Below are 27,900 nucleotides of genomic sequence, written 5' to 3' on the forward strand. Positions count from 1 at the left end.
AATTTAGGGATATTCAATATGAACTACTTTTGTTTCTAAATACAAAGAGAAATGTTTTTCAAGGACATTCGAATTAAAAAATTTTTTTATCAAAAAATGTAATAAAATTTTATCTGTAAAAATGAATGGAACTTTCAGTTAAAATATTTTCTAGGCCGGGTTTGATAAAACTACAAATGATATACAGAGACAAGTTCTCTACGTTTACTACTTTTACCGACTTCAGTGGTACAATTGAATATACTAATTTCTAAAATCACTATGCTTAAGCGAAGAGGTCGCTTTAAAACTACTGATATTTTACGAGGCCGTTATTTCAAATCCTATGATACAAATATCTATAAGAAACGTCTATTATATATTTTGTCAGTATATTATACACCTCGTTTATAATGTTAATTGAATACATCTTGTGTATAATGTTAAGTGTTTTGTCTACCTTGTCGTGATTACAGATTATTTGTTAAACTACTTTTCCAACTAACGATAAGTAATCGCCATTGCGTCGATGAGATTAACACGATATATGGCACACAATTGATTTGTTTATTTTCAGTAATTATTGTAAATAGTTATTTGATTATCTTATATTTTGTATACATGTACAATTTATCGTATTAAGCGCGGAAAACTGTTAAACAGAATTCCTTCTTCTCTACTTTGTTGTATTGGATAAGACACGTTAAGGCCATTTCGGAAATATTAGTAGTAGAATCGTATGTTGTCTATTTGAATTTATACCAAGCATGCGTATAACATACTGTGTAGAAAAAAACACATTTATATTTATTTATGCTGATCACACGTGCGATGTTTAGTTCCTAATTTTACGAAATAGAAAAACAGAAAGCAAAAAGTAATATATTTTTATCCAGAAATAAGAACAAAAGGAGTAAGTCAATTTGGCTGTATTAAGTATCAAAACATGAATCAACAATTTAACAATTTAAGAGATTGTGAAGATAGATTAGAATTGCAAGCATTTGTTCAAGATTCAAATATAGAGGAGGTAAATAAGAATTTAATTACTAATTGAAGTAAGAGATATTTGAACTAAAAGAAGGATTTGAATAGCTCGTGAAAATAGTATGCAGTAATATTTGTAACACGGATGGACTGAAGATATTAGATGATATTTTACAAGCGCTTTCCTATTCTGAAACTTGTCAAATAAAACGACTTAAATTAATCGAATCTATACTGAAATTGCTAGGAAAAGCTAAAGTATCCACTGGACGCGTAGATGCAATTATTAATCGGATAAATTTGGACATTCCAAAATATACTAAGCAACATCTTGTTAAACTTGTAGATTTTTGTATTGCCAGTATTTGTAACGACGATGACGAGATACGGAGGTAAAGTAATATGTATTCTATATTAGTTTATTTTTGCCAAAATATGATAGCTTTATAATAAAATTTATTCATACTAGCTGGAAAGATTTGTTACCTGTATTACTCGAAGCATTGGAAAATGAAAAATATATTACTCACATAGATGCAGAAGTTTCTGGATCTGAATATAAATCATCAATAATTAAAACAATATGTGATTATCATTGGAATGTTGATCTTTTGCCATCATTAGCAAAAATGTTTGGGTAAATGATTTTATATGTTTAGATAATAAAACCTTACAGGAGTAATTAATTAAATATTTCTACATAAAGGGAAATGACTTTGGAGAAGACTGATCACAGGAAAGTTCTCAAAGCCTTATGTCGTGCTTTGTTTAATTTACCTTTAGATCAAGTGCCGCCTTTTGTGTATCAAGCTCTAAAATTATGTAAAGTTCGAGATAACCAATATATTTTAGATTCTCTCTGTAAATACTTTGAGTCTTGTTATTCAAAAGCAGTTCTTATTGAAGATAAGGATAGTATTGAAGACATTGGTATGTAAACAGGAATGTACAATTTAACACAAAGAATCAACGATTATTGTATGTTACTTTAATTGCTTTTTTTTTAATATATATTTATACACAGATTTAGTAAGTACAAAAAAGGTACGAGATATTGAGAGTACTGTATTGTACCATGTATATCAAGCAGCACAGTTAAACCATGAAAATATGAAAGATTTTATTCGTTATTTGAAATGCGTATCTCATGCTTCAGAGTACACACTACAACCATTTGTATTTGCTGTATTGCTATCAGTTTCCAGTTTACACGAAGATCAGGTAAGAACATAGTAAAGGGAAACTTGTGTAGTTTTATTTAAGAGTTTCTAATGACGTGTTTCTATTGTACTGATCAGAATTATGTTTACTAGACCTTTGAAATACTAAGATTGGCTATTATCAACAGTAGCTTAGACAAAGAAAGAAGAGAAAGTAATGCATGGTTGAGACAACTTATACCATCTCCTTGTAACATAATTGATACTATTCGACAAGTTATTAGTAGCAGGTAACAAATCCATATTTGTTTTTATATATAATTGTTCCCATTACTGTTTACTCCACTTACAGCAATAAAGATCGTCTCTTGGTATTAAAAGGAATCACAAGCTTAGCATTTACATTAATGAGTACAGATCAAAAACTGAAAAATAATGTAATGGTTGTGCAGTGTGTAGGAGCAGAAATAATTCGAGAAGTAGTTAAAAAACGTCATGAAACAGTTGCCATCATATTACAAGAGTTGGTTGATAAAATAGTAGCAGGTGGTATACCAACAACACACTATACGGGTAACAAAAAATAAAATTTTTATCTAAACGTTATATCATTCACTTACTTTCATTAAAAAATATTTTCCAGGTTGTATAAAATTTATCTGTCGTGAATTATCAGTAATTGTCTTGGATCATCAAATTTGGATCACGACTCTTCTTGAACGATTATTATTTTTACCAACTACCGTGGCAACTCAAATTTTATATGCTATTTTTCCATTGATACACGTTTCACCTAACATACGAGAAAGTCTTATTCTGACTTTGAGAAAAGCTCTTTATAGGAAAGGTATATTGAAACGGCAAATGGCGGTAATTGGATTTTTAGAGATGTTAAAGTACTCAAAAATACATTTCTCGAGTAGCTTTAGGCTTAGTCAACGTTCCAACCCCGCTATGTACGCTATTAGTTCCAGTTCCAGATCAACATTAACTCAGGTATAAACTGTTTCAAATAGAGTTTGCATAGAGATTTCCTAATCGAGAGGTATATTTTCTACTACCTCTATTTACTATTATGACAAAGGTGCAGTAACTTTAATCAAAATATTTAGATAACCTTAGAATGCAATACACAACAAGAAAAACCAATTACGGAGTGTAATAAAATTTTGTGTTATGAAATACTGGATATATTAAGAAAGACATTTACTTATGAATTTGAAGTCAGATTATATCTATATGAAGGTAAAAACCAACAGTTTAATATTTGAGATTTAGTATCATTTGTAAATGATACTATATTTTCAGGCTTCTATGGTTCTATAAAAAAAAATCCTGGAATAACGGAAGTCGTCATGGACATGCTTCTTTCACATTTAAATTTCTATCTTAAAATAGATGGTGATATCTTGCCACCTGTAAAATTTGAGCTGTGTACAAACATTCACGGAGAAGAAGTGATTATACAAGAACCTATAGGGGAACTGATATTTGCAATACAAAAGATATACATCCATACATTGCCAAAAAAATCAAATATTTTTGATAAGGCGTACAATAGTTTAGAGTCACTATGTACAAAAATGGCAGCTACTGAATTGGAGCATTTAAATCTGGTAATTGAAACAAAAATATACAAGTTTTATACAAATTTTGATGTATTGATTATTTCAGGGGCGTGGAATAGATTTTTCCGAGGATTTTCCGAAATCACAGATAAAGTTAAAAAGTCTCAGCATTGCAATTACGATTTACGAGGCCTTAATGGCCTTTCGGATAGGAGAGTGTTTGAAAAACAATCAAGAAAGCTCTAATAAAATTGATGATTTGTTCAAAGGATACTCGCGATTGGTAGATTTCACCAAATTGGTAAGATATTGCGCGTAAGCATTTTCTGTCTTCTCCTTTTCGCTACATAATTAATGTTTTGATTGTGGCATTGTTAATAGCAATCCATAAAAATAAAAAAAATTGATGGCGGCAAAACTAAGAAAGATAGGGATGCAAATAATACAACGAGAAAGCACGGCAGATTAAATAATATCAAAATACCAAATACCATTATGGATTTGGATACCATTTATCAAAGCTTATTGCTCTTATACTCGTGAGTATAATGTTACTTTGAAAAATGTAATTCTTATAAAACAATTATTATAAAAAAAATCATTTACACATAGACGGCCTTCTTCGACTCAAAACAATGTTATCAACCTTCATGAAAATCACAACTTTTGTCGTTATATATTCCAAACATGTGAACAGCTCCTACAACGAACGAAATCGTTAATGACTGATACATCTCAAATGCAAATTAATCATTACATAGATATGTACATCGAAATAGGAGGGTAAGCAAAATAAAGGGAAGGAATTTACATCCGTTAATAATAATAAGGCTTTTTATTATTTAGGTTGCTTTATGAATATTTTCTGTTAACTTTGAATGATGTATTTGAAGATGATGAACAAATAGCATTACTAGCTTTACAGTGCTTCAAGGAGATTTGTTCTTGTATTTGTATATCGTTGCCATCAGAGTTGCCACGATTTCTTAACCAAATTTGTGGGTGACCTTATCATATTTACGCAATAATTTATCGCATTATTTAAAGAAAGTTCATTTGTTTATACTATTAACTTCTTTTGGTTAAAGTACGGTCGAAGAAAAATTCAGTGTCGAAAGATATCAATTCTCAACTGCAAGAACTTATTACCTCATTAAACACTTACTTGATACTATCATTAGATAAAGAAACAGATAATGATACGAGAAAGAAAATACCAATCCTATTATTACAAATTCTGGAACAATTTATGTTTAAAATCAATTTTGAAAAATGCAAACTTGAAAAGGTTGGTACTTTGCAATACGTATTTTATCGGAGATTCATTTCTTATATATAGAATTATTTTTTCGTATCATAAAAGGTGCACAAATGTTTCAATAAAATAGTTCAAACAAAAGCTGTTGGAAGTCCTATCGTTCCTGCAATTATTCAGTTTTTGTTACGTCTAGAAGAATATACTCAAGAGTATGGAGAGACGTTGAATGAAATTTGTCTAAAACTGTGCGAAAAAATTGGCAGTATTGACGGTGTAAGCGATTATTTTAAAGTAACTTTTTCCTCAAATTTTCTTTGCCCTGATGCTTCTAATTTTTGTACAAACGCAGAATGAATTAACAACAAATGGAGAATATCAAATTATACGCGATGATACTTTTGTGCAAATCTATAATGTGTTGAATGATTACATAAAAGAAAAATTAAATAATGCTTCTTGGCTGCTGTTGCGATTAAAAGCAGAAGACACCATATCCCGAGCACCTGCAACAATCGACGAAGTCTGTAAGTACTAATTAGAGAGCATGATTTTTATTTTTGCAGTAGCACTTGTGTTTAATATAAAAATCGATTGCAACATCAAAACAGGGAACAATAATTTAAGAGAAAAAGAGCGAAATCTGTGTAAGCAATTGTCCCATCTTACACAAGTACTCCAAACAATAGCTAATACATCAATAGAACTGGGCCCATGTATCGATGTCACGTTCAAGAATTTACAATGTTTATATCATCTGCTCGGAAATTTTACAAAATATTTCTATGCAAAATCAAGCAATCAAAACGCTGCATTTCAAACGGCCAAGTGTGCTCCAATGCCTATCTATATAATTGATAATGTGTTATCGTAAATCTAACGCTACTGGATATTTTTTGCAGGTTCATTCAAGTGATACAATTGGCTGGCAAACCTTTAAAAGCTGCCTTTTACAATCTGGTGACATATGTCGAGGTATTTAATTTAATTTTTTTTATTATATCTTTTATATTAAAAAAAAAAAACAGTTGTCGATACTGATATTTATTTTAACAATTGACCCCCGTTGTTTCACTATATACCCTAAAGGAAAATCAAAATCAATCAAATTCAAAATCTGACTTGCACGCACGAAGGAACAAAATTTTAAAGGAGACCAAAGTAATTCCGCGCGTAGTCTACGAAATCGAACAATTTAATAAGGAAGTATTATTACTTGGCAAAAGGACAGGGGTGAATATTGGGTACAAAGTAATATGAATTAATTTTTTGATAGTTCTCTAGATTTAATTCTTTCATGTGTGTTTATGGCAGATACCATTGGAAAACTACATGAAGCATAGCGTGACAAGAGACTTCAGAATTAAAAATTCACAACTAGTAGAAAGTCTAGAGAAGATGGATGTGAGCATGGTAATAGTAGCAATAGAAAAACATTGAATTTTAATTCTGCATTTTGTGGCGTTATTATAATTACTTCTGACCAGAATGATTGTATTGCATGCAATTTTATAGTGTTTTTTTTCTTTAATAGCTTACTTTGTTAAGCTCAGAAGATGTAGGAAATGTAACTCGTCACTCGCCTACAGACGAGTCGAACAGCACTGGTGATGACACTATGACTTTAAAAAAACGATCCAGGATAGATGATTGAAATGATCTTCTTCATAAAACTTTTTAATATCGTCTTTTAAACTTTGTACTCTTGAAACATTTATAATATAATCTTTATACGAATGCATTTACTATTGTAATCCTTGTTATTTCCTTCATCATGCAGACATATGTCGTGGTATCATTAATATTAATGAATAAACATATCAAATACTCATTTCGTTAAAGGCTCTTGCTAACTATGAAAGATCTTTGCAGTTATATACTTGTTCAAGTGTAAAAGAGACAATATTGCGCCTAACGCCGTACTTCGTCATTTTAGTTAATTTTGTAACAAAAATTGATTGTTTCATGTTTCATCACTCACACAGTCATTCATCATTTTGCACATTATGTACTTGCTTATATGTTTCATGTAAGTACATAATATGACGAACTTTCCTTTTTAAAGAATATTTTTCATATCATTTACATGTCTTATTGAGTCATTGTCTTTCTGGAAATTATAAAATTTTCGTACAAGGAAAATCTGTAGAATACAAAGTATGTCGTAGAGACATAATATTACGTGTTTTATGCTACAAAGTCCAATGGTCTGTTGAATCCTCCCTTTCTGTTCATGTACTGTCTGTACTTTCTCTTCAGAATAACATGCACAGCACCAACATCGTTTCCATCAACTTTTTTGCCCTTAGTAGTGTCAAAACCACAAAAACCCATTATTCTCATCATTTCCTGTTCTTCGGGTGTTTTCCCTTGAAGATCAGCCTCTGTAAAATATTAGCTTGCAAAATTGATCCATAAATCTTTGAAATAGCATTATTGCTTTAATGCTCTTATTTACCTGTGATTACAGGACGTTCTGTTGTGGAAGGTTTTGCTTTAGGCTTAGGTCTATCTCTTTCTCTTGATCTTGATCTACTATATGAACGCCTATGTCTTTCTCGTTCACGATCACGTTCTCTCTCTCTATCTCTTGACTTTACTCGATCACGTTCGACAGATCTACAATAATTTCATACTTATGATATGCTTTGTTTTGTTGTATAATGTTATAATTAAAGTATTCTACAATAAAGTCTAAAATACAAATCAATACCTTCTTCTTCTTTCGCGAGAACGTCTTCTTCTCCTATCTCTGTCTCGTTCTCGTTCCCGATCACGATCTCGGGATCGATCTCTTCTCCTTGCTGGTGAAGGTGTACGACTACGACCCATACTGTATAGCTCCTAATTCCGAATTAATCTAATATTAACATTATGAACACTGTTGGGTCGACACAGATGCGTTTATGCACTTTGTTTCTCAAGCACCTAATAATGAGAAACAGCAGAGGTATCAGTAAAAATGATTGAATATAAATACATACGAATATCCTTATAATAGGTTATGTTTATGTATATCAGATACCGTATTTCACAAGACTGAATATCGTGTAATAGGTGCGTATGTATACTACAGCTATACTGCAATATACTAGATAATAATAAGCAACATCACAATTTACACTATAAAATTAGCGCTTCTTAGATTATTTCTCAGAATATTTCTTGCAACCGGTCAAACAGCTAATTTTGTACATGCACAATCGCCCTTCGAACGTTACTAGTAACTAATCGACAGTTATTATATCGATTTAATTTGTAACTAACAAATATCAATTTGGATCATAATTGATTTGTATGTACATATAACATAAGTACTTGTACGCTTAAAATTTACAAGTCGATATTATTGTCAATTGTCAATGACTTGGTAATACAAAACAATGTGAACTTTAATTTGGTATATGTACATTAAAAATCCTTTAAAACCTTATAGATTGGATGTTTCGTTTATTCTGGCCCCGGAACGATTTCATAAATGTTTTAGACATGTGCAAAAGTAGATTTAAATATTTACGTTAGAGGTACGTGGAAAAATTGTGTACTTCTTATCGATTGAATCAATGAACAAATTCAAAAGCAAAGGTGGTTTAAATAAATTATGAAAATAATAGGATACGACGAGATATATGAACTGGATCACGGATTGGCTGGGTTGTAAGGGTCAAAGGGTGAGATATATACTTGGATAAAAATAGAACACAAGAATTTGCATCATGAACTTCTCGTTCAACCAACTACCCATGGTTTGGCTGGCTAAAACTAGTCGAAACTGTAGCTGGCACGCTATTTATATCTGTTTATTAGATTTAATCTTAAATGCGACGCAGCCGTTCGAAAACGAGTGTTTCCTACACCCAACTTCTCATGACAATCTCAAGCTCGAGACTAAACGTTGAAACAATTCGATGTTAGAGAAATGTGCAAAGTACAGTATTTTGTATGAAAGGTATTTGACTAGAACAAGTACCGGGAAATTAAATTATTCTTGTTAAAATCATTGTTTTCCATTATTCCAAGATCATTTTGAGACAACTTGAAGCTGAGGATATAAGAGGCCGTCGACCGTTCTCGCGTCATTAAGTCACAATCGTTCCGAGAAGCGGCGTCACCTTTTGTATACACGCATTAACAAACGGAGGACGGATTCTGTGACGAAGTAACGCGTAATAAATTTTGTGATTCGTAATGGTAAGAGAATTCTTTTGTTAATGGTGATCTATAAAATTACAGTGACAAATGTGGACGAATATTATCCGAATAAATGTGAATAAATTGGATTCGATTGATTTCATTCTGATTAAAATTAAATACAGTGACTTTGTCAGACCGTTTATTTGACATTAAAATAAGTGCTTTCCCTTTCATCGTCCATTAATACGTCGTCAACAAACGTAGAACGAGGACGATAAATGAAGGAATAAATGAGGTTGCTCGAAAACGAATTTTTGCATTGTTTCAGCGAGAGTGCATATCCATACACGTCGGTCAAGCTGGCGTTCAAATTGGAAACGCCTGCTGGGAACTTTATTGTTTGGAGCATGGAATACAACCGGATGGACAAATGCCGACGGATAAGATGATCGGAGACGATAGCTTTAGCACTTTCTTCAGTGAAACTAGTTCCGGAAAGCATGTTCCTAGAGCGGTATTCGTCGATTTAGAACCTACAGTGGTTGGTAAGAGAAAAAGGAAAGAGAGTCAATCGGTTAATGTTCAAAGGACATGCAAATAGCGACTTCGATTGTTTGCAGATGAGGTTCGAACTGGAACGTATCGACAACTCTTTCATCCGGAACAATTGATTACTGGTAAAGAAGACGCGGCAAACAATTATGCACGTGGTCATTATACAATCGGCAAGGAAATTGTAGACTTAGTAATCGATCGAGTACGAAAACTAGCAGATCAGTGTACTGGATTGCAGGGATTTCTAATTTTTCACTCGTTTGGAGGTGGTACTGGGTCGGGATTCGCTTCTTTGCTAATGGAACGTCTTTCTGTTGATTATGGAAAAAAGTCTAAATTAGAATTTGCAATTTATCCAGCACCACGAGTTTCCACAGCGGTTGTCGAACCTTACAATTCTATTCTCACCACTCATACGACTCTTGAACATTCAGACTGCGCTTTCATGGTCGATAACGAAGCAATTTACGACATTTGTCGGCGGAATTTGGATATTGAGAGACCCTCTTACACTAATCTTAATAGACTAATTGGACAAATCGTTTCCTCGATAACAGCTTCGTTACGGTTCGATGGTGCCTTAAACGTCGATTTAACCGAGTTCCAGACAAATTTGGTTCCTTACCCGAGAATCCATTTCCCTCTGGTTACCTATGCCCCAGTAATATCGGCCGAAAAAGCGTATCACGAGCAACTTTCAGTTGCCGAAATCACTAATGCGTGTTTTGAACCGGCGAATCAAATGGTCAAGTGTGATCCACGACATGGTAAATATATGGCTTGTTGTATGCTCTACAGAGGAGATGTCGTTCCGAAGGATGTGAACGCCGCGATTGCTACCATTAAGACGAAACGATCGATACAATTTGTCGACTGGTGCCCGACTGGGTTCAAGGTCGGTATAAATTATCAACCACCCACAGCTGTGCCCGGCGGTGATCTAGCCAAAGTGCAACGAGCTGTCTGCATGTTGTCAAATACAACAGCTATCGCAGAGGCTTGGGCTCGTCTCGATCATAAGTTCGATCTCATGTATGCTAAGAGAGCTTTTGTTCACTGGTACGTTGGCGAAGGTATGGAAGAAGGTGAGTTTTCTGAAGCTCGTGAGGATCTTGCTGCGTTGGAAAAGGATTATGAAGAAGTCGGATTAGATTCTGTCGATGCCGAAGCAGAATTTATCGAATACTAACGCTATATTTACCACATCTACTGGTTAATTCTTCATCCTTTTATATTCCTTCGCCATTCATCGATTTTTTCCTTCAATTTTGTTAGTTGCTTCCTGTTAATTGTTTACGTTTGTTACGTTTGTAATCCTGAAAAAGAAAGTGACAGGTATACCGGCACCAAAGAGGAGTAGTTGGAAAGATTGTGAATAAATTAATGGCAGGTATTACGAATATAACTTCGGATTATACCATAAATTTTTTATAGTCGTGACTTAAAAGCCATGACGTAAAACTGTTTTTTTTCTTAACACTCAGTATACCTTAAGGAGGATTGATGTTCATGAATGTATCTACTTGGTTGGATTCGGTTTTGCTAGAAGTGATATAAAAGTATATATATATATATATAGTAGAGGTGAAATAGAACGGAGTATTGGTAACCATGAAGGCAAGATAACGATACGCTTAATGTTTAATGATCGTTACTGTCGTTGGCAAACCTGGACAGAGAAAGCAGCCACGCGGCAAGTGCATTTCTTTCGATCTTTTATCGTAAATTGTAGACGTAATTTTGTTTTATTGCATTACACAAACGGGGCTGGGAAGGCGAAATTAAATAGCGGATTAAATACATCAGCGCGACGCCTTAACAAATTAAAAACGTAAAAACATTAACAGTACAATATAGTTTCTTATCGTAGACGTAATGCGATGGCAGTCTTGAGTCCTGGAAAGATGCTGTGATTGTTGCATGGTTACTTCGACTTCCGATCTTCTATTTTCTATATCCTATTTCCTATTTCCATTCGTTTCCTGTGTACGCACTTTCGACTCGCATTGCGATCTTCGACTCTTCTGTCTCGCGTTTTAATCTTCATCCGGTACTTGTTCTTCATTTTATTTATTTGCGATAAGCTTTTGCTCGTGGCAGTGTCTGGAAATGAGAGAGCAGAGAGTACGCAGTTAGTAAAAACAATTGTTTTACAGTGTATGATCAACAACCAATTTTCGCATTAATTTCGCGCGATATAAACGAACGCGATCGGACATTTTTTTTCAGGATGGGAACAAAAAAAAAACAAAGAAACAAATTACATATACGATTCGTGTGAATGATAATGCGATCAGTACCGTTGTGGCGACGATGACTTGGACTCTAACTGGCAACTAAGAAAACGAGATCTAAGTTTGCTGCGTCTATGCGAATTACAGTAGGGCCAGAGCTCGTCTACGCTAAGAGAAAAAAAATGCTTAGACAGAAACCTGCCTACCTTTTTTCTCTCTCTGTACGCCTTCTTAGTATTTCCAGAACGTAGGAATTCAACGGTATGTCGCAAATCAATTATCCAGATGACCGATGAGACGAGTTGTCTTGCAACTTTATATCAGGACAACATTGATTCCTTTCTCAAGACAATTCGTCGCTTGATCGATTACATAACATTAGAAACAATATTGAAAACGACTCTGTATCGATCTATGGGATTTTTAGAACGTTCATTCAACTTGAAGATCGCCGCGAAATTGAAATTCCATTGGTTCACCGAACCGACGCGTCATTCTTATCACGTGGTGTTATTGCAAATCTAATGCACAATGGGTCGAAATATTACTTTTTGTATACATAAGTAGAATAAGTAAGCTACACAAATTCGATTCTATTTGTTTCTACTTTGAGCAAGTTTAGGTTATGTTTACTCGCGCTTCGTCTTTAAGTCGAACGAAAAGTAAATGTTCAAGAGCTGGAGACTAGAACGGGAACAGGAATCGATGTCGAAGAAACGGTAACGAGACCGACACGGTCGTGGACGAAAAATCAATCCCAATCTTGAGATTTATATGTACATACGTACCAAAGTTAGGACTACCTACGCCTCGACTGGCTTCTTCTTTTCCTTCTTCTTTTTTAGGAATGACGGTGTCCTAAGGCCTTTCTTCTTCTTCTTTTCCTTCTTTGGCGATTCCTCGCTAACGCTCACATCCTGCGACACGGAACCCTTAACACGGAAGGTCCCAACCGTAACCATAAACCTTCTTGCATGCACATGCAATCAGCCAATTTTTGCTGGCATAGGTACAGATACAAGACATACAATCTCTCTTACGATCGTTCCATCTCACCCATACATACACAAGCAAGGTCGTGACATGGCAAGGGCAGAAGGTGCCCCTGGATGTAAATGATAAAGTTAAAAAGAAATTAAATTAACTATTTGTAACACTCTTCCGTCTGTTATGATTTGACCAAAAACGTTCTTACGATAATGATGCAAAATATTCATATCTAGGTTGTTGATGAAATAAAGTACCTAGGCACGACCCTGGGCACAAGTGTCCCAATACTCCCAATCCCACCTCGCTTCCCACCACTCATAAGCTTCAATGATTTGCATACTATATGAATACTGTAATCACAAAAAATTGGCCGCCCATATTCATGCAAGCGAACACTATCGGCAAACTACCTTTTTCGTAGCATTACATAACAATCAATGAAAGTACTGTTTATGTATGGTTCTAGAAAACTTATTTAACAATGAATGATGAGACTGTGCAATATGAAAATCGAAAAAATCTAGAATTACTCGAGTCCCGAATTTCTTTTCGATTCATTTAACCGCGTTGCAACTGCACGACGTTAATAAATGCGATTTATGCAAAACGAAATCATTGACAAATAATTCAGAATTAAAGTGCAACTTCATTTTGCGAAATATCGGTCGTTGGTATCGACAGTGTTTCATTGTTGCCTTCACACGCATTTTAAAAGTCCTCGAGCTTTCTTTGTTGCTTCGTCTTTTCTTTTTTATCAGATATCATTAAATTACGACGAGGCTATTTACACGGAAACATTAATTCTTGTCATTTTAGGGAAATACGACATGTCAAACGCTTACCCTTTCTGTCTGAACAAACTTCTAATTGTACGACTGAAACATTAACTGGTGTGCATCATTGTATACAGCGAATGAATTCTGGTATATTATGTAACCAATATTTAACATAATTTATTTGAATTATATATACGCGAATAGATTAGAATGCAATTATGCGTATTTAATAAGTACGAATTTATTCATCGGATTGTTAACTGATTGTAAAATTTAAATAACACTATCCAATGAAGTTTGTCAAGAAAGGGTGCCTTTGATATACGGTATTCCTTTCAACCAACAAGAATTAATGGATCTGTATTTTACGTTACAAGAACCGTAACAAAATAAATTATTTTTGAGACTGTACGAATTACATTGTATGTAATTAACTCGGAACAAAGCTCGAGGACAGTACAGTTTGGTAAACGAATTCGAGCAACAAACCTCTTTGCTACTTTGAGAAAATGTACTGTGATGTGCATCCGAATGATCGCCATTTACGGTATTTTCTCCTGGAACAAAAAGCATTAAGTATTATATTATATACAGCAATAAGGAGTCTATGCGTAATAGTCAAATGCCACGTAAGCTGTACCCATAACTTTGCAAGTGTACCGTGGGTTTAATGAAAACAATAATGTACAAAATGTAACGAATCGCCGATACCAAAGTCAAGCACAAGCTTACCTCATAAAACGGAAATCAACATGATTCTGGTTGCCTCTTCGAATGTTTCGATTCTTCGAAAAGGGGGGGAAAACAAGCAGTATCCGAAGAAGATGCTTCGATTGTATGTCGTCTCAGTGCGCAGAAGGTCAAGATTCGTTCGAAGCAACGTTACAAAACCGTCTGAGATGAATATTAAAATGGATAGTAAGAAAAGTTTTATTGTAAACCTTTCTTTTTCCAAGCTTTTCGTGAAAACATTTATTTCGTAGTCACAGTATACTCGACGTACAACACAAGTACGAAATACAAAAAAAAAAAGTAATAAAAAATTGTATAACACAAAAAAAAAATGAAAAAAAAATAACTATGAAACACTAGAGAAAAACACAAACAAGAAAGAATGGAGATGCAACAAGCAACTATTTTTTAAAAACAGGCATGCTCGATATTCTTTATCACATTGGTGATTAACATAGTGTGCAACATCGCCTTTATGATCGTGTGACGGAACTTGTCGAATTGAAATACTTTTTATAGTGTACATTCATTGTTATGAACTTGTTTGTTGAAAATAAAAGTGAATGAAACAAAAAAAAAACATCGTATGTTAGCGTTTATGTGAAATAAATTCCCGACAGGTTGGGGAAATGCGACAAATAAATATTGTTATGTAACATAAAGAAGTGTTTTCGCTTTCTGATTTGCAAGTAAATTACTTAACGAGTACTGTTAATTGTAGAGTTAAGCGAATTCCGAATAAGCAAAGCTTGACGATTGTGGATGAAGATCGCTGTTTAGTCGGGTAAATTTAGACAGACCCCTATTTCTCGAATTCTCTAAATCACGTTTGAAGAATTCTTTATCGCTTCCGTTCTCGTTCGCATCTAGACACGTGCATGTATCATTGAGACCAGCGTCTTCTGCTTTCTCATTGGATGGCTCATTGCTGAATTGATCCAGCTGTTGCTGCAAATTCATGCTCGTGTCTTCACAGACTTCATCTATGGGTGGTAAAGGACGCTCTTGGTCGTGACTAATTGTGCAATAAATGCATTCGGCGCAGAGCTCGCAAGGTTTAGAAGTATCTATGAGATCGCAGAGTTCCGACAATTTCAACAATTCAGTTTCTATATCGTTGCTTTCGGACGAGTTATCCGAATTGGTGCTCTTATAATGCAGAGGGGAAGGATTCGATGATACCGATTCAACGTGGGAACAGTTTACATCGGAGTTTTGAACTGTGTCTGCTCTTCCATCGTTAAGAATGGTACCAGTGTTCTGATTCTTCTCAACTCGAAAATTTAATTCGAACGTTTTATCGTCGACATTCGTCGAATTACTCTTCGCTATTGTACGAAATTCGAATACAATTGCTTCTGGCGGCATCTGAATCAAAGTCGATTCGCTACTTTTGTCCATGTCGTTTGAATCAACAATGGAAGCATTTCTCGTATCTTTGGTGCTTCGACAATACGCTTCCTCCCGGCCGATCGTCGAGTTATTAATCTCTCCCTCAACTCGAAACAATTCTATCTTCCCGTCGATAGTGTTTCCCGTTTCCTTCAGCTCTACGTTCGCCGAGTTTTTGGCCTTTTTGAAAGAGTAATCGATGGTAATGTTCAAATTGTTGCGTTCAGATATGTCGTCCGCATCGATCAAGTGGTGGACAATTTCACGTACGACAAAGACAGGTACGTTTCCATCGGGATCTTCGATTGGTGAAGTTTTTCGAGACATAGGGCTCTTCTTTAGTAGGAGCTGTTCGTCTTTTGGCACAGACAGTAGCGTCGACGTCGAGAAAGTACGAGAGAATGATAACGAAGGCGATGACGAGATCGAGGATTGCAATCCATTGCGCTGGCAGCTCAACTGCATGCTGCAAAGAGTGCAAACTCTTTCAAAAATTTCGGCCACGAGGCAAGAGATACCGGCATAAATGTCATTTGCATCGAGTTGGGCGATTATCTCATTTGCGGTGTCGCTGATGTCACTTTGGAACATTTCATTGTTGATTTGCATCGATTGAAGACCCGTGTCAGCTGAACGCTCCAACATGTCGGATCCCAAGTTTGAATAAATCTCGCCGCGTTTGTCCTTGGTTGTAAGATTGTCCGCGAATTCGTAATTTTCGTTACTATCGAACGAATCCTCCAGCCAAATACAATCATGGGAGGTTTCTGCTAACATGCGTTCCTCCCACTGTTGCTCTTTGCACTCAAAACATTTTTTTTCGCGTGAGCACAACGTGGAATGATCTACATTAATTTTACATTCGTACGCGAACAATGACGGTCGTGATTCAGCGCTCACGGTCTGGTCGATGTTCTCAAGCGTTTCTAAATCTACAGATGGTGTCAAGCTGTACAGTAAACTCATATTGGTGGAATCCAAATTGTACTTGGTCGAGACGTTGAAGTCAAAATGGGACAGAGCGCTCGATCTTGTTTTCAACGAAGGAATGTTCGAATCGATACTGTCCACGAGTTTGACGATCGGTTTTGCATCGATCGATCTGTAATTAGGGATTCTGCTACTCCTTTCTTTTGTTTCTTTGTCAGAGTTGACCGAGTCGATGGTATTCAAGATATTTCTTCCTCTTGTCTCGTTCGATGATTTCTCCAAACGTTCTCTCTCCGCGGGAAGGGAAACGACTTCGAAAAATTTGTATTTCAACGAATTAATCTTGGATCGTGAGATAGGTATGTAGTCAACTATCATGGGTCTCATGCGTTCCGCGACGACATCGCTTCGAGCAATTTCTAAACGCGGTTCTTGCCGATCACAATGCCTGAGATCAACGTAGATTCCGTTTCGGTTCACATGGTTATATTCGCTTTCGCTTTGACCGCAGTATCTGCTCCACAAATCACGATCTGCAACCACATTTTCCAAAAAAAAAAAAAAAAACACCAGTACTGTACTTTCAAACGTTCATTCATTCCATTTGTCTACCTTCTTTCTCGTGGAGACAGAAGATACACGTTATGATCACGGATGCTCACACCTGTGTATCTGAAATACGTCGCATTCGCGATACCTGGACAGATGACTAGTAACACGCTCTGAAATATCAACCGCGAATCGCGATTTTTACTACTCGCCTCAATTCCTTTCTTTTTACGATTACGACGATTCGTGAATGGTAAAGAAAAAGCATAATGCGATGCGTTTAACGTGCGATGTGGGATTTGAAGAAAAAAAAAAAATAGAATGATAGTCAGCGGGTGAAAAGGAGAAACATTAGTAAGGCCCCCAAAAAAATCCTCTCCGACGAATACGTGAGATTTACAAACATGCACGGTGCAAGCGTTAGTGATCATAAATAATAAAAAAAAAAGAGGGAAATATGTGAATGGAATTAAAGAGTAAACGCAAACGCAGTGGGTTACAAATGTTCTCGTGTTCGTGGTATAAGCCTTCTTCGTTAATTATTAAGAACCGATAGGTTCGATAGAAAACGGAAACGATAACACGATACAAGGCTTTCCACCTGGCTTGCGTTCAACATACGTACCCACATTTCCTTGCTCGTTCTCAATGGTAGTGAGAAATCGAATAGTTGCTCAAGCCGATAGATCAATGTTATTAAAGTTAACTTACCGTCGCTCAATACAACTTCGGGTTGACTCGGTGCAGGCACTTGTTTCGTTTCTATTCGCAATACTCGGGGTTCTGTAAACGGGGGTTAGATGATTGAGTTATTAAAACGATTCTACAACCAATAATACAAAGAAAACTTGATGAATATTTAAACAAATTCTCAATTACCGTCTCTGCTTTCTTCTTCTGTTTCCGAAGTTACCGATACTGGTGATTGAATTGGACTTTTGGCAGTACTCGATTCGTGTGTTGCGTGACTGACGTTAAAAGACGACAATGCCTCCGATTCAGATTGCGACTCGTCGTCTTTGGGAAGAAAAAATTAGTTATCGATACATTTATTTTTATCAAGGGTTCAGTTTGTCAATGTAATAAATAAATGAATGGCAATTCAGTCTTAACTATGTTTTTTTAGTACTACGTTTCGACTCTTTAGTTCTGAATGTATTTCTACGAGGAATTCATTTAAACTTGCTCTATATTTGTCTAATTTCTCGTAGATTTTAATTGCATCGGTTCGACGATGCTGACTATAAACTCAAAACAACAAAAATATCGCTGATTAGTAAATCAAGAATATTCAGTCAAATTTTCGTCGTTCACTTACATGGATCACCTTTCTGTTTACGTTCCACTTCTTTCTTATATTGGTCGAGTTCTTGATCGGTAATGGCATCGAATGGATTTTTGGCGTACGGAGTTTTATAGACCATCGCGTTGTGTTGAAAGCCACGTTGAATAATACCTTTGCTGGCTGCGCCTACCAAAACTACTTGCTCTCCAGTTCCGCTGATAGTGGCATCCTTTTGTACACGTTTAAACCAAATTGTTACTTCGTTTTTTACCAAAAACGTATTCGAATGGACAATAAAAAGAACCAATAACCGAATGACAAACACTGCACTATTGTCAAAAAGTCTGAAACATTACCTGCATTTTTTTCGCTTCTTCCCATGTAACTCCTTCCAATATATGAGATTGTGGTCCAGCCGATATCTTGTCTGCCCTACGGTAATCTTTGATCTAAAAAAGCAAACAGAGAAAGCATAAGGTTTGTGCGCAGGATATCGACCAAATGATTCTAATACCACGTATATCATTTTCGCGTAATTATTACAAAAATTGATAATACAGACCGGACGAACAAGTATTTATACATGGACACTTACCTGTTGCTGTATTTGCTTAAACTCCTTTGGATTGGTATTTTTCGGTACGAATTGAAGAGCACTGTCGATCTTCACCGGTGTACTGCTGTGGGTCGGAGAGCCGTCAGACACCCACTGCATAACAAAACCAGAACGTTAGTTCGACCCCCAAGTGTCCAATATAATTTGACAATCCGTGTACAGCATCGTGAAATTTGATTTCTTGCACCGTCTGCGTATGTTATGTGTGCCTGCTTTGCCGGTGACGTTGCCGCCGTGTTGCCCGATGTTGACAACTTTTGCCAATCGTTCGTCCATCGAATTATCGAGAGTTCGAGTTCTTCGGCATAGTTTGGCCAGCGTCGATTTATTCGATTTTTCTCCTTTTATCAAGTTGTAATATTCGTTTAACGTTTTCGTGTTTATTAATCGCGAATATTTTCCGAGAGTGTTATCCGTTTTTCTTCCCCTCTCTTTCTTTAAACACACACCACACACAAACACACACACACACACACACACACATGTATGTATGTACGTACGTATGTATGTATGTATGTATGTATGTATGTATGTATGTATGTATGTATGTATGTATGTATGTATGAGAAAAAAAATATATACATAGGGTCGATCGATCTGGTTTTGTAAATGCAGTGGGACGAAGAATCGAACATTCGTCACTTCGATGACACGATTAACAGGCACACATTCGTACACAGTTCCGAATGTGAATTGATCGAGCAACCGATGCCAGAGAACCGTATATTCTTGAGTTCGACTTTCGATGTACAAATTGAAAAAGAAATTTTTTTCATAAAAAAAATGTGTGCGGCTTCGTTGCTCGCGAAATTTGAGCTCATCGAATCGCAGACTCGCGGAACGAACCTCACACCCCGTGAATTTTTTTTTGTTGCGACAACATGCTGTCACAGTTGTCACAAAATGAAAATGAAGGTCCTGTTTCCTCGTCGGAGAATTACCTAACACGGTGAACAGTAGACATATATTTATTTAAATATCAAGAAGCTACAAGAGAGAGGTGCGCTAAAGTCTATTAATGACGACAATAATTTTTTTCCAGTATTTGGGCCGAACAACACACGTGATATTATACGGATGTTTAGTCGCGAATTACATTTCGTGCTAATCGCAAGTCGATGGGCGTATATTTTCGCATGCCCTAATCTCTCTCTCTCTCTCTCTCTCTCTCTCTCTCTCTCTCTCTCTCTCTCTCTCTCTCTCTCTCTCTCTCTCTCTCTCTCTCTCTCTCTCTCTCTCCTCTCATCCCATCTCATCTGACTGTGCTTTCACAACATGTTTTCTAACGGACTACTTGTTAATTGGAATGTACCAAGAATATGAAAATTACGCTACACGTTGCCACGAATAACAAAACAATGTAGCCGGACAAGTTGGATCATATTGTCCAAAAGTCTGAGTATTCGTAAAAAAATTGTTCGTTTGTCAACGTTGGAACACATGCTTCTTCTTACTTAATCTAATGAAGAAAAACGATGTTTATAGAACATTGCGCGGTACAATGTCTTTTCCTCTTAATTAGCCGCCAACAGTTACTTTCCGATAAATGGCTCTTTCGAGAATTTCTAATTTAATATGTGCACGTAAAATATTCACGAACATTGACATTGACATCGACATCGACACTGTTTTAAATGTACTAATTCTTTTCGATAATATAGTTCGCAAGACTGCTCAACTCTCGTGGGAATTTTAGTTTCTCATACATACTATTTTGTATGCTCTCTTTTACCCCCGGTAAATATATACGCCTTCGCACCTACTCGTTTTTATTCTCAAAAGTGATAACCTCTACCTTTGTAATTTTTTTCGGATCAGGAGTTCCCGTCTCAAGTATTTCGACCTTCTGATACACATTAGGCGAGTTCAACCAACGTGACCTGTCCGTACCTTTGCGGCCACCTTTCCAGAGTCTGCAGGAGAAATGGGAAAAGATGATTAGAAGCTTCCATCAGTTGTTGCGAATCGTTATCGTCGCGATATATTTACCCTTGTTTATATAGTTCTTCTTCCTCAAGTAAATATCCCAAAGACGAGACTGCCGGTGGTACTTCGACATCGTTCCGAGGTCGTGGAGGATCTCCTTTCACCAAAGGATTCCTATATATGTAACCCGTACGAAATCCCTGTGAGCGATCAAAATAACATTATTTATAATCGAATCGTGGTTGGAAATCGCAGAATAAGAGAATCAAAGAACTAGATGCTTACAGCATTATCAAGCATACGCATCAGCGCTTCGAATTCGGTACCACCAATTCGCCAGCGCTTTTCCAGTTTTTCAGTGAGAACTGTACTTTCGGAGATCTGAGCTGTTTGTTGTGGCGTAGGTGGTTTCCTCGAAGTTTCGAATATAGCTTTTTTCGATTCTTCGGAGATGAGGTTCAAATTATCAAGGCCGGCGGGCATCAATTTTAGTTGTGTTTCACAAGCCATTACCATGTTGTAAACGTTGTAAAAAGCTTCCTCGACAGTCTCTCCGCAACAAAGAGCACCACGATTCGTTAACAGCATCACTTTGTTCACGGGACCAAGATTTCTAGCTATTTTTTCTTTTTCCTCAGGTTCAAAGATTCCACCTATGTATTGGTGCGTGCTCACCTCCCCTATTACTATGCTCTCTTGTCCGATCGGTAATAATCCACATTTTAGCGACGAGATCTACAAGGGGAAAGTTTTTTTTTAAATCAAATATATTTAGAATAATTGGTGGATACAAAATAATTTCTTTGGCAACTTTGGCGTAATTGCGTTTTGCGCATCTATAATGAGTTTACAAAAAAAATACACACACAAGGAGAATACTTGTCTCTACTTACAGCAGTAACGGACGGAGTGGTAATATGAACAATGCACTTTATATCAGGCCTTGCAGCATGGATCGTCGAATGCAATTGGAATCCTGTCACGTGAACACCGAAATTAGTTGTTCCCTGCTCCACGATCGTCCCTTGCATATCAACTTTCACCAAACTCGAGGCAGTAACCTCATGGTAGAGCAACCCATATGGATTAACTAAAAAGTGTTCTTGATCTTGATTCAAGCGGGCTGTAATTTGTCCGCCGACGCCTTGAGTCCAACAATAAAGATCTAATAATCTGAATATTGCCGACAACTTGCAGCGCAACAATTTTTCTCCCTTCGCGTAACCCATACTTTCTACGCCTCGTATATCGTTGATAGGTAATACACAATTTGAATCTGAAACGAGATCTATTAGTCAAACGGTTGATCAACCAAACGATAATTGAATTTCTACTCAACCAACTTACTCTTAAACACGTTTCCATTGAACCGAGCACCTTGTGCACCCATCATGTCCGAGATTTGCTGCAATAAGCCGGATGGCCCGGCACCGTCTTTCATTTGCGTCTCGATAATTCGTTCTAATTCCTCTCGGAAGAGTCGCGAATTCATCATCATTTCGACTCTCTTTCTCCTCTCCATTTCCCTCATATCCTACAAAAAAAAAGAAAAAAAAAAAAAAAAAAATGAAAAACGTAATTTTAAACTCCATCTTCCAAAGAGTAAATAAGAATTATTTTTTGTCTTACTGCGTCGATGTCGGCAGGCCTCATTTTACTTTTTTCTTCTTCTGTCAAACCGTCCATTACTCCATTCGTATGTGGCTCGGACAACGTTTGCTGTTCACTGATGTCCGCCATCCTTAAAGCGTTTATTCTTCTTGTGTTTTTCTGAATTTATTCCTTTTTCTCTATTGTATATTATTTTTCGCCGTTGATTTTCCTTTTTCCCTCCTCCTCCTCCACTTTTTCAACCACCGCCACCGCCGCCGTCGTCGTTGCCGCCGCCGCCACCTCCACCACCGCCACCACCACCGCCTCCTCCTCCACCTCCTTCCCTCTCCTTTTCTGGATACCGACTAAAACAACGTTTGTATGTGTATTAATATTATTTCTACATTAATCCATTATATAATATTTCACGAAAAGATTAAGCTTAAATTGTAAAACAACAGTTGCTCAACTTTGTTGTAGATGGTGCTTTATTTGTATATTCAGTTACGACGTGATAAAGTCGTTAAATAAAATAATAAGATAAATAAGTTTCCAAATAAGTTTTAAAGAATTACCCGAAAAAATTACGTATTGAATTTTGCACTTTATAGTATCCAGTGTTTATATTTTCTTTGCATTCTGTTATGGGATTACAAAGTCGTTGAATAAAATAAATAAAATACGGTTATATCGTAGGATTATAATTTGTCTTCGAATACACAAAAAAAAAACAGCGTAAATTCAAGGGATAACTATAAAATTTTACAGAGCACATCCGCCATCTTTGCATACAAAAACCGTCGATCTACCGGACCCTATCATCTTTTTGTGTTGCTGAACCGCCGATGTATAGTGCATCGTGTTTCGTCGATTGATAGAAAGCAAGGAAAGCAGGAAAACCGGCAGAAGTCAGCGAACGATCAATAAACTCGCGAGTAACAGTCAAGTGTAACGCGCGTCAAATACGTAGACAGCAGGGGTGACTGACGACAAGAATCCCTAGAGCGACCGAAATCGTACCGCTCTTTTTCTCAAATTCTTAGTGCGCTTATTTATACCACACTCAGATCTCATCTTACGTTTTCGTCTCTCCGCCACTCGTTTTACATTCCCTGTATCTTTCTGTTGTATCTCTTTTTGGAAGGACGAAAACAAATCCATTCAGCTACTTGCCCTTTCTCGTACAAAATTTAGGGTTAGGTTTATAAAGCAACAGTTGCCGAACCCCGCTTTCACCAAGTGGTGCGACCGATGCTTATATATCATTTCATTTCCATTTTGTGACGAGGTGCGATAAAAAAAAAAATATTTGGAAGACGGTTGTAAACCCTTCATAACGCTAACCCTATTTTCGGCAGCAGTGGATGCGAAAACCAAAATGTGAAGGTGTGCTCTGTTGTTTCTTAATACGATGCTTGTTACTATCAGGGAATGGATTTAGTAAATTACACTGACACGTTTGACATTGACACATTTGTGTTCGTGGAAACCGCGTCTAATGGCTTTCAACTTGAAAGTGTAAGCTTAACTGGAATCTATATCTCCCGCGAATCCTAATTTAAAGAGACGAAACCGTGGATACCGTTTCGTAAAGAAATCATTTCATCGTTTCCCCGTCCTTAGTTTCATTAATTCCGTCGAATAAACAGTCTCATTGTATGTGTAATCGCAAAAGAAAGAGAAATCATTTAGAGCTATTTTTGTCTCGAGAAAAGAATTTTAATCGTTTTTTAAAGTATTCGCCAATTTATTGTTTCAGAAATTATGAGCAGGAAGTGGATTCCCCGAAATTTATTGATCCAACGATGCGACAAATTTTTAGGATGATGTCACGATTCCATTGGTCAACGAATTTTCACGAATATATATTTTCGACCAAATCGCGTAAACTTGTAACAATTCGAATATCACATCATGTATTTAGCAAAAGTACACGGTCAGAACTCCCGTAACCACAACCATAACGATCGATACACTTTTCAGTTCGCGGCCATTTCTTTTCTGTGCTTCCTACTGACAACTTCCCTGATTTCTACAAAAGATTTCGAACGATTCCGCGCATTATATAAATTTTAAGCTTATTCGTCTTCGTGGATAAAATTTTTATCCAATTTTTCATTTCACAACTCTTGTATGAACTACCGAGTGGAAGAAAAAAAAAACTTTTTGACTTCCCTATAATCTCTGGTCGAATACGTAATTCGCCGTGATTAAATAGTGCCACTCCGTCAATTGGTGTTCATCAACGTTATTTAACAGCGAACACCGATTGAAGATTGCCTATTCACAACCGGTAGTTGTAATCACTTACGCGTTTACACTCACACCGTTTTGTAAAAAACATAGAAAATGTACTGTTTCCATGTTTCGATGAATCATCGAAATTGCATTGAAAATACAACGTGACCTTATTAAAGGTTTAAATATCGCATCGATAAAACGAGTTAAAATAAAAAAGAAACGACACCGATGAACGTTTTCGCTCCCTGATAGAGAATCAGTAATACGAAAAAATATTCGATAACGTGTTTAACTACCGAGATAATGGACCGACACATATCGCGCGCGAGATACTTAATGCGACGCGTCCGCTGTTTCTCGACTCGATGATGTCATAACTTAAAACGCAAAGCTTACTCTATCGTGGTTCGTTGGGCGGTACCACGTTCGGCTGATGAGGCACAGTCGCGTCGTATTTACAATAAGATAATATGCAATTTTCTTAAGCGTTCAATTGGTCAAAAATTACTGCATCGTAAGACATTATCGATCGCATTTTACTTACTTTCCTCTCAAAGTAACACCGGAATCACCGTATTCGTATTGCGTATGGCACCACTATCTGCGCGGGCATTCGTTAAATAACTGATATGACATCGATCGTAAGAAGAAAACATTCCAAACTAATCGTTCGACACTACGTAAAATAATGTTCAAAGATAGTAAATCGGTAAATTGGATCGATATGTCGCAGTTTGAAATCTGTAGAGGAAACCGAGAAGATAAACCGATCACTGTGAACACACAGGTGAGCGGTGTGCCTTCTATAGAATCGAAACCCGAGAGAGCAACCAGTTTATTTCCAAGCCGTAGACGATAGATTGCGCGCGGGCGGTCTAGAGTTGTTACGAGAAAAAGAGGAAACAGGCAAGTTCATTGCTGTAAGATGTGCATTCGCTCGGTACACCTATTTGTTAAATTATATTTTTCGCGGGAAATTCGAAAGCTGCATTTTCGCTCAATTGCATACATAACGCAACATGTACGTATACATATGCATGCATGTATTTATGTGTCGTATCTGCATTGTATACGCGTCAACAAAACAACGACGATCATAAGGACGGCGAGACGAACTCAGTATACGGTTATTCGTGTGAATACGCCCAAATGACCGGAGTTTAGATGTATCGATTTACTAACCACTGCCGGATAAATGTAAACGTATTCGATGTACGCACAAACATATCGATTGTTACGAAACGATGTTAATTTTTATTTTGATCATCCTCGTTGAGCTTTGCCAATATATCCATTTGAATGCCTACTATTATTTCTTACAACGTTTCAACGATTCGTTACTTTTAATAAAGAATATTTTTAACAGATCGATTAACAGCGTATTCAAAGAAACCAACGCACACGTTTCGTTTACAAGTCCTACACACTGTTGCTTATCCTTGCTACCAATATACGGCCAACACAAAAGTAACACGGATCCTCAAGATTTGAAAATATACGAAGAATCGACAGAATTTTACTTTCATTACGAGCTTTCCTCGGTGTATACGCGATCAAATACAAAATTACAGTAATCGGGAAACAATACAACAGAATAACGTCATTTTTGTGTTGAAAGTGAACTTCTCAGTATCGCATGAGCTTTCTATCTTTTAAACGGAAAACATGAGGAAAAGAAGGTCAACGATTTAACAATGCAAATGGCGATACAACGACAGAAAGCAATGGTTTTCGATGGCGTAACTATCACAACAAGAATCTTGACAATCTGTTTTGAAATACTTTTACGAGATGCTCGAAGACTGAATGGAAATGAGATACCTGATAATTAGCGATCAAAGATCATCCAGAAGCGTTTAACGGCACACAAAAAAAGCATACAAAATTGCCGCCTAATCGACGACACACCCCTTACGCTACGTCATTCCTGTCAATTATTTGGAACTACGGTTCCTCGCGTCCAACGGCGTCTCGAGTTTCGAAATGATTTACGATAAACAGAGCTTCTGTCGCGATTCGTATGAACTTACCTAGCAATAAATCGGCGAATATCGTCGAAGGTTGGTATGTCCGTATCCGTTCGGGAAACCGTTCGACTCGCCGTTCGTATCACCGAGCGGTCGTTCCGTTCGGTGGACAGCTTCCCCGCCCCCGTCGCCGTCGATGCTCTTCCGGCGGCTGGCAAGCCTTCTCCACCTCCTGGTTCTCCCGTACTACCACCACCACAAGCACTACTTCTACCACCACTACTTCCACTTCCACCTCCTCTTCTTTCTACCTTTTGTCGTTCCTACTTCGAACTATGCGGCGTCTCCCTTTACCGTGTTCCGCTATCTCGGTCAAATACCGATTAACCTATTGTTTGATATTTCTGTCGAATCTTATCCAGATCAGTGCCAATTTCCATGCTCGATCAACCTTCTCTTATGTCACGTACGAAGACTAATCGTACTGGATACTGTAGGGTCCGTTTTCTTACCCGTCACACCGTTCCTTCCCTTCTCGTCTCTGTCCTATCGTATGTCTCCTGTTCTTTTTCTTCACCCAATTCATGTTGGGCACGCGAAACGTGCGCACAATACTGTTGCGCATCAGATTCATGAAACTTCATGGGTAACTCAACGAGAGATCGATTCTCGAAAACGTTTTGTTCGGTTGGCTGTGCCCTAAACTTGCTGTCCAATGAAAGCGTTCGGCTTTTGAACAACCAATAATATATTACATACGGTATCGTCGCGTGTACCGAAAAACGTTTTTGTTAATACGATCTTCCAAAATATTCAAAGTGATACTATTGAAAGCATAAAAAAGTTTAGCATTCGCTTTGAATACAATACCCAATGTGTATTAATTAGTTTCAGCATGTACAATTTGATAACATTGTGTCACAATAACGTTTAAATTCATGGATTAAAATTAAACAACTCCTGGTACAATATAATGTTTTTAATTTTTTTTATTAACTTTTTTCAATAGCCACGCGTTATGGTCGCAACAA

At 36.7% G+C, this 27,900-nt stretch overlaps 6 protein-coding genes across 20 annotated transcripts; 2 read left to right on the forward strand and 4 right to left on the reverse strand.

The window, feature by feature from the left end:
• Positions 1–322: 322 nt before the first annotated feature.
• Fanci (Fanconi anemia complementation group I) lies at positions 323–6,690 on the forward strand. Of its 4 annotated transcripts, XM_076310422.1 has the most exons (22): positions 326–1,009; positions 1,075–1,358; positions 1,436–1,603; positions 1,673–1,896; positions 1,991–2,187; positions 2,280–2,416; positions 2,479–2,699; positions 2,770–3,122; positions 3,239–3,371; positions 3,435–3,742; positions 3,801–3,995; positions 4,076–4,233; positions 4,307–4,477; positions 4,541–4,692; positions 4,783–4,982; positions 5,058–5,225; positions 5,302–5,476; positions 5,561–5,777; positions 5,852–5,924; positions 6,039–6,182; positions 6,264–6,362; positions 6,484–6,690. In XM_076310422.1, the coding sequence occupies exons 1-22, from the start codon at positions 926–928 to the stop codon at positions 6,601–6,603; spliced, it is 3,981 nt and encodes a 1,326-aa protein (XP_076166537.1). In that variant the 5' UTR covers positions 326–925; the 3' UTR covers positions 6,604–6,690. The 4 variants fall into 4 exon arrangements, 2 of the variants coding, with proteins under 2 accessions (XP_076166538.1, XP_076166537.1); XM_076310423.1 differs by lacking the exon at positions 6,039–6,182 and having other exon boundaries at positions 324–1,009; XR_012991879.1 differs by lacking the exon at positions 5,561–5,777 and having other exon boundaries at positions 324–1,009; positions 6,264–6,690.
• On the reverse strand, positions 5,346–8,179 carry Ytr (U4/U6.U5 small nuclear ribonucleoprotein 27 kDa protein yantar). Of its 5 annotated transcripts, none has more exons than XR_012991887.1 (5): positions 7,975–8,179; positions 7,663–7,877; positions 7,408–7,568; positions 7,084–7,333; positions 5,346–5,455 (listed from the first exon to the last, which is right to left on the reverse strand). XR_012991887.1 is itself a non-coding variant. In XM_076310450.1 (5 exons), the coding sequence occupies exons 2-4, from the start codon at positions 7,779–7,781 to the stop codon at positions 7,137–7,139; spliced, it is 477 nt and encodes a 158-aa protein (XP_076166565.1). In that variant the 5' UTR covers positions 7,782–7,877; positions 7,975–8,179; the 3' UTR covers positions 5,346–5,455; positions 7,132–7,136. The 5 variants fall into 5 exon arrangements, 3 of the variants coding, with proteins under 3 accessions (XP_076166565.1, XP_076166564.1, XP_076166563.1); XR_012991886.1 differs by having other exon boundaries at positions 6,489–7,333; XM_076310450.1 differs by having other exon boundaries at positions 7,132–7,333.
• A 571-nt stretch (positions 8,180–8,750) lies between these two features.
• On the forward strand, positions 8,751–10,843 carry LOC143146290 (tubulin alpha-3 chain). Its single transcript, XM_076310436.1, has 4 exons — positions 8,751–8,898; positions 8,970–9,140; positions 9,412–9,628; positions 9,704–10,843. The coding sequence occupies exons 2-4, from the start codon at positions 9,138–9,140 to the stop codon at positions 10,825–10,827; spliced, it is 1,344 nt and encodes a 447-aa protein (XP_076166551.1). The 5' UTR covers positions 8,751–8,898; positions 8,970–9,137; the 3' UTR covers positions 10,828–10,843.
• A 418-nt stretch (positions 10,844–11,261) lies between these two features.
• Positions 11,262–22,946, reverse strand: Hts (adducin 1-like protein hts). 8 transcript variants are annotated; one of them, XR_012991882.1, is made up of 15 exons: positions 22,698–22,946; positions 22,416–22,602; positions 21,962–22,344; positions 21,354–21,803; positions 21,132–21,268; positions 20,938–21,055; positions 19,122–19,235; positions 18,883–18,975; positions 18,560–18,755; positions 18,121–18,258; positions 17,953–18,024; positions 14,128–14,195; positions 12,661–12,789; positions 12,079–12,231; positions 11,262–11,741 (listed from the first exon to the last, which is right to left on the reverse strand). XR_012991882.1 is itself a non-coding variant. In XM_076310425.1 (14 exons), the coding sequence occupies exons 1-13, from the start codon at positions 22,806–22,808 to the stop codon at positions 12,676–12,678; spliced, it is 2,181 nt and encodes a 726-aa protein (XP_076166540.1). In that variant the 5' UTR covers positions 22,809–22,946; the 3' UTR covers positions 11,262–11,741; positions 12,661–12,675. The 8 variants fall into 8 exon arrangements, 3 of the variants coding, with proteins under 3 accessions (XP_076166540.1, XP_076166539.1, XP_076166541.1); XR_012991881.1 differs by having other exon boundaries at positions 12,661–12,804; XR_012991884.1 differs by lacking the exons at positions 12,079–12,231; positions 12,661–12,789 and adding an exon at positions 14,371–14,532.
• Positions 14,545–17,941, reverse strand: LOC143146288 (uncharacterized). The gene has a single exon (XM_076310429.1). The coding sequence runs from the start codon at positions 17,077–17,079 to the stop codon at positions 15,094–15,096; it is 1,986 nt and encodes a 661-aa protein (XP_076166544.1). The 5' UTR covers positions 17,080–17,941; the 3' UTR covers positions 14,545–15,093.
• LOC143146106 (uncharacterized) lies at positions 22,894–27,513 on the reverse strand. The gene is made up of 3 exons (XM_076310117.1): positions 27,391–27,513; positions 26,933–27,192; positions 22,894–23,026 (listed from the first exon to the last, which is right to left on the reverse strand). The coding sequence occupies exons 1-3, from the start codon at positions 27,511–27,513 to the stop codon at positions 22,918–22,920; spliced, it is 492 nt and encodes a 163-aa protein (XP_076166232.1). The 3' UTR covers positions 22,894–22,917.
• Between the last annotated feature and the right edge of the window lie 387 nt (positions 27,514–27,900).

Source organism: Ptiloglossa arizonensis, chromosome 4 (genome assembly GCF_051014685.1).
Source record: "Ptiloglossa arizonensis isolate GNS036 chromosome 4, iyPtiAriz1_principal, whole genome shotgun sequence".
NCBI classification, from domain to species: domain Eukaryota; kingdom Metazoa; phylum Arthropoda; class Insecta; order Hymenoptera; family Colletidae; genus Ptiloglossa; species Ptiloglossa arizonensis.

What these genes read in the sequence shown, in the direction of transcription:
- Hts (XM_076310424.1), bottom strand. Translation starts at nt 22,808, where the DNA reads ATGGCGGACATCAGTGAACAGCAAACGTTGTCCGAGCCACATACGAAT. An exon ending in TGCGTATGCTTGATAATGCT is followed by an intron (nt 21,269 to 21,353) that starts GTAAGCATCTAG and finishes GATCGCTCACAG; the next exon opens with GGATTTCGTACGGGTTACAT. An exon ending in TTAAGCAAATACAGCAACAG is followed by an intron (nt 18,976 to 19,121) that starts GTAAGTGTCCAT and finishes TTGCTTTTTTAG; the next exon opens with ATCAAAGATTACCGTAGGGC.
- Fanci (XM_076310422.1), top strand. Translation starts at nt 926, where the DNA reads ATGAATCAACAATTTAACAATTTAAGAGATTGTGAAGATAGATTAGAA. An exon ending in GGATAGTATTGAAGACATTG is followed by an intron (nt 1,897 to 1,990) that starts GTATGTAAACAG and finishes ATTTATACACAG; the next exon opens with ATTTAGTAAGTACAAAAAAG. An exon ending in CAGATTATATCTATATGAAG is followed by an intron (nt 3,372 to 3,434) that starts GTAAAAACCAAC and finishes CTATATTTTCAG; the next exon opens with GCTTCTATGGTTCTATAAAA.
- LOC143146106 (XM_076310117.1), bottom strand. Translation starts at nt 27,513, where the DNA reads ATGAAGTTTCATGAATCTGATGCGCAACAGTATTGTGCGCACGTTTCG. An exon ending in AGACGAGAAGGGAAGGAACG is followed by an intron (nt 27,193 to 27,390) that starts GTGTGACGGGTA and finishes AGTTCGAAGTAG; the next exon opens with GAACGACAAAAGGTAGAAAG. An exon ending in ATTCGCCGATTTATTGCTAG is followed by an intron (nt 23,027 to 26,932) that starts GTAAGTTCATAC and finishes ACGTTGTTTTAG; the next exon opens with TCGGTATCCAGAAAAGGAGA.
- LOC143146290 (XM_076310436.1), top strand. An exon ending in TTTAGAACCTACAGTGGTTG is followed by an intron (nt 9,629 to 9,703) that starts GTAAGAGAAAAA and finishes GATTGTTTGCAG; the next exon opens with ATGAGGTTCGAACTGGAACG.
- LOC143146288 (XM_076310429.1), bottom strand. Translation starts at nt 17,079, where the DNA reads ATGAGACCCATGATAGTTGACTACATACCTATCTCACGATCCAAGATT.
- Ytr (XM_076310450.1), bottom strand. Translation starts at nt 7,781, where the DNA reads ATGGGTCGTAGTCGTACACCTTCACCAGCAAGGAGAAGAGATCGATCC. An exon ending in TCTCGCGAAAGAAGAAGAAG is followed by an intron (nt 7,569 to 7,662) that starts GTATTGATTTGT and finishes AAATTATTGTAG; the next exon opens with ATCTGTCGAACGTGATCGAG. An exon ending in AGAACGTCCTGTAATCACAG is followed by an intron (nt 7,334 to 7,407) that starts GTAAATAAGAGC and finishes AATATTTTACAG; the next exon opens with AGGCTGATCTTCAAGGGAAA.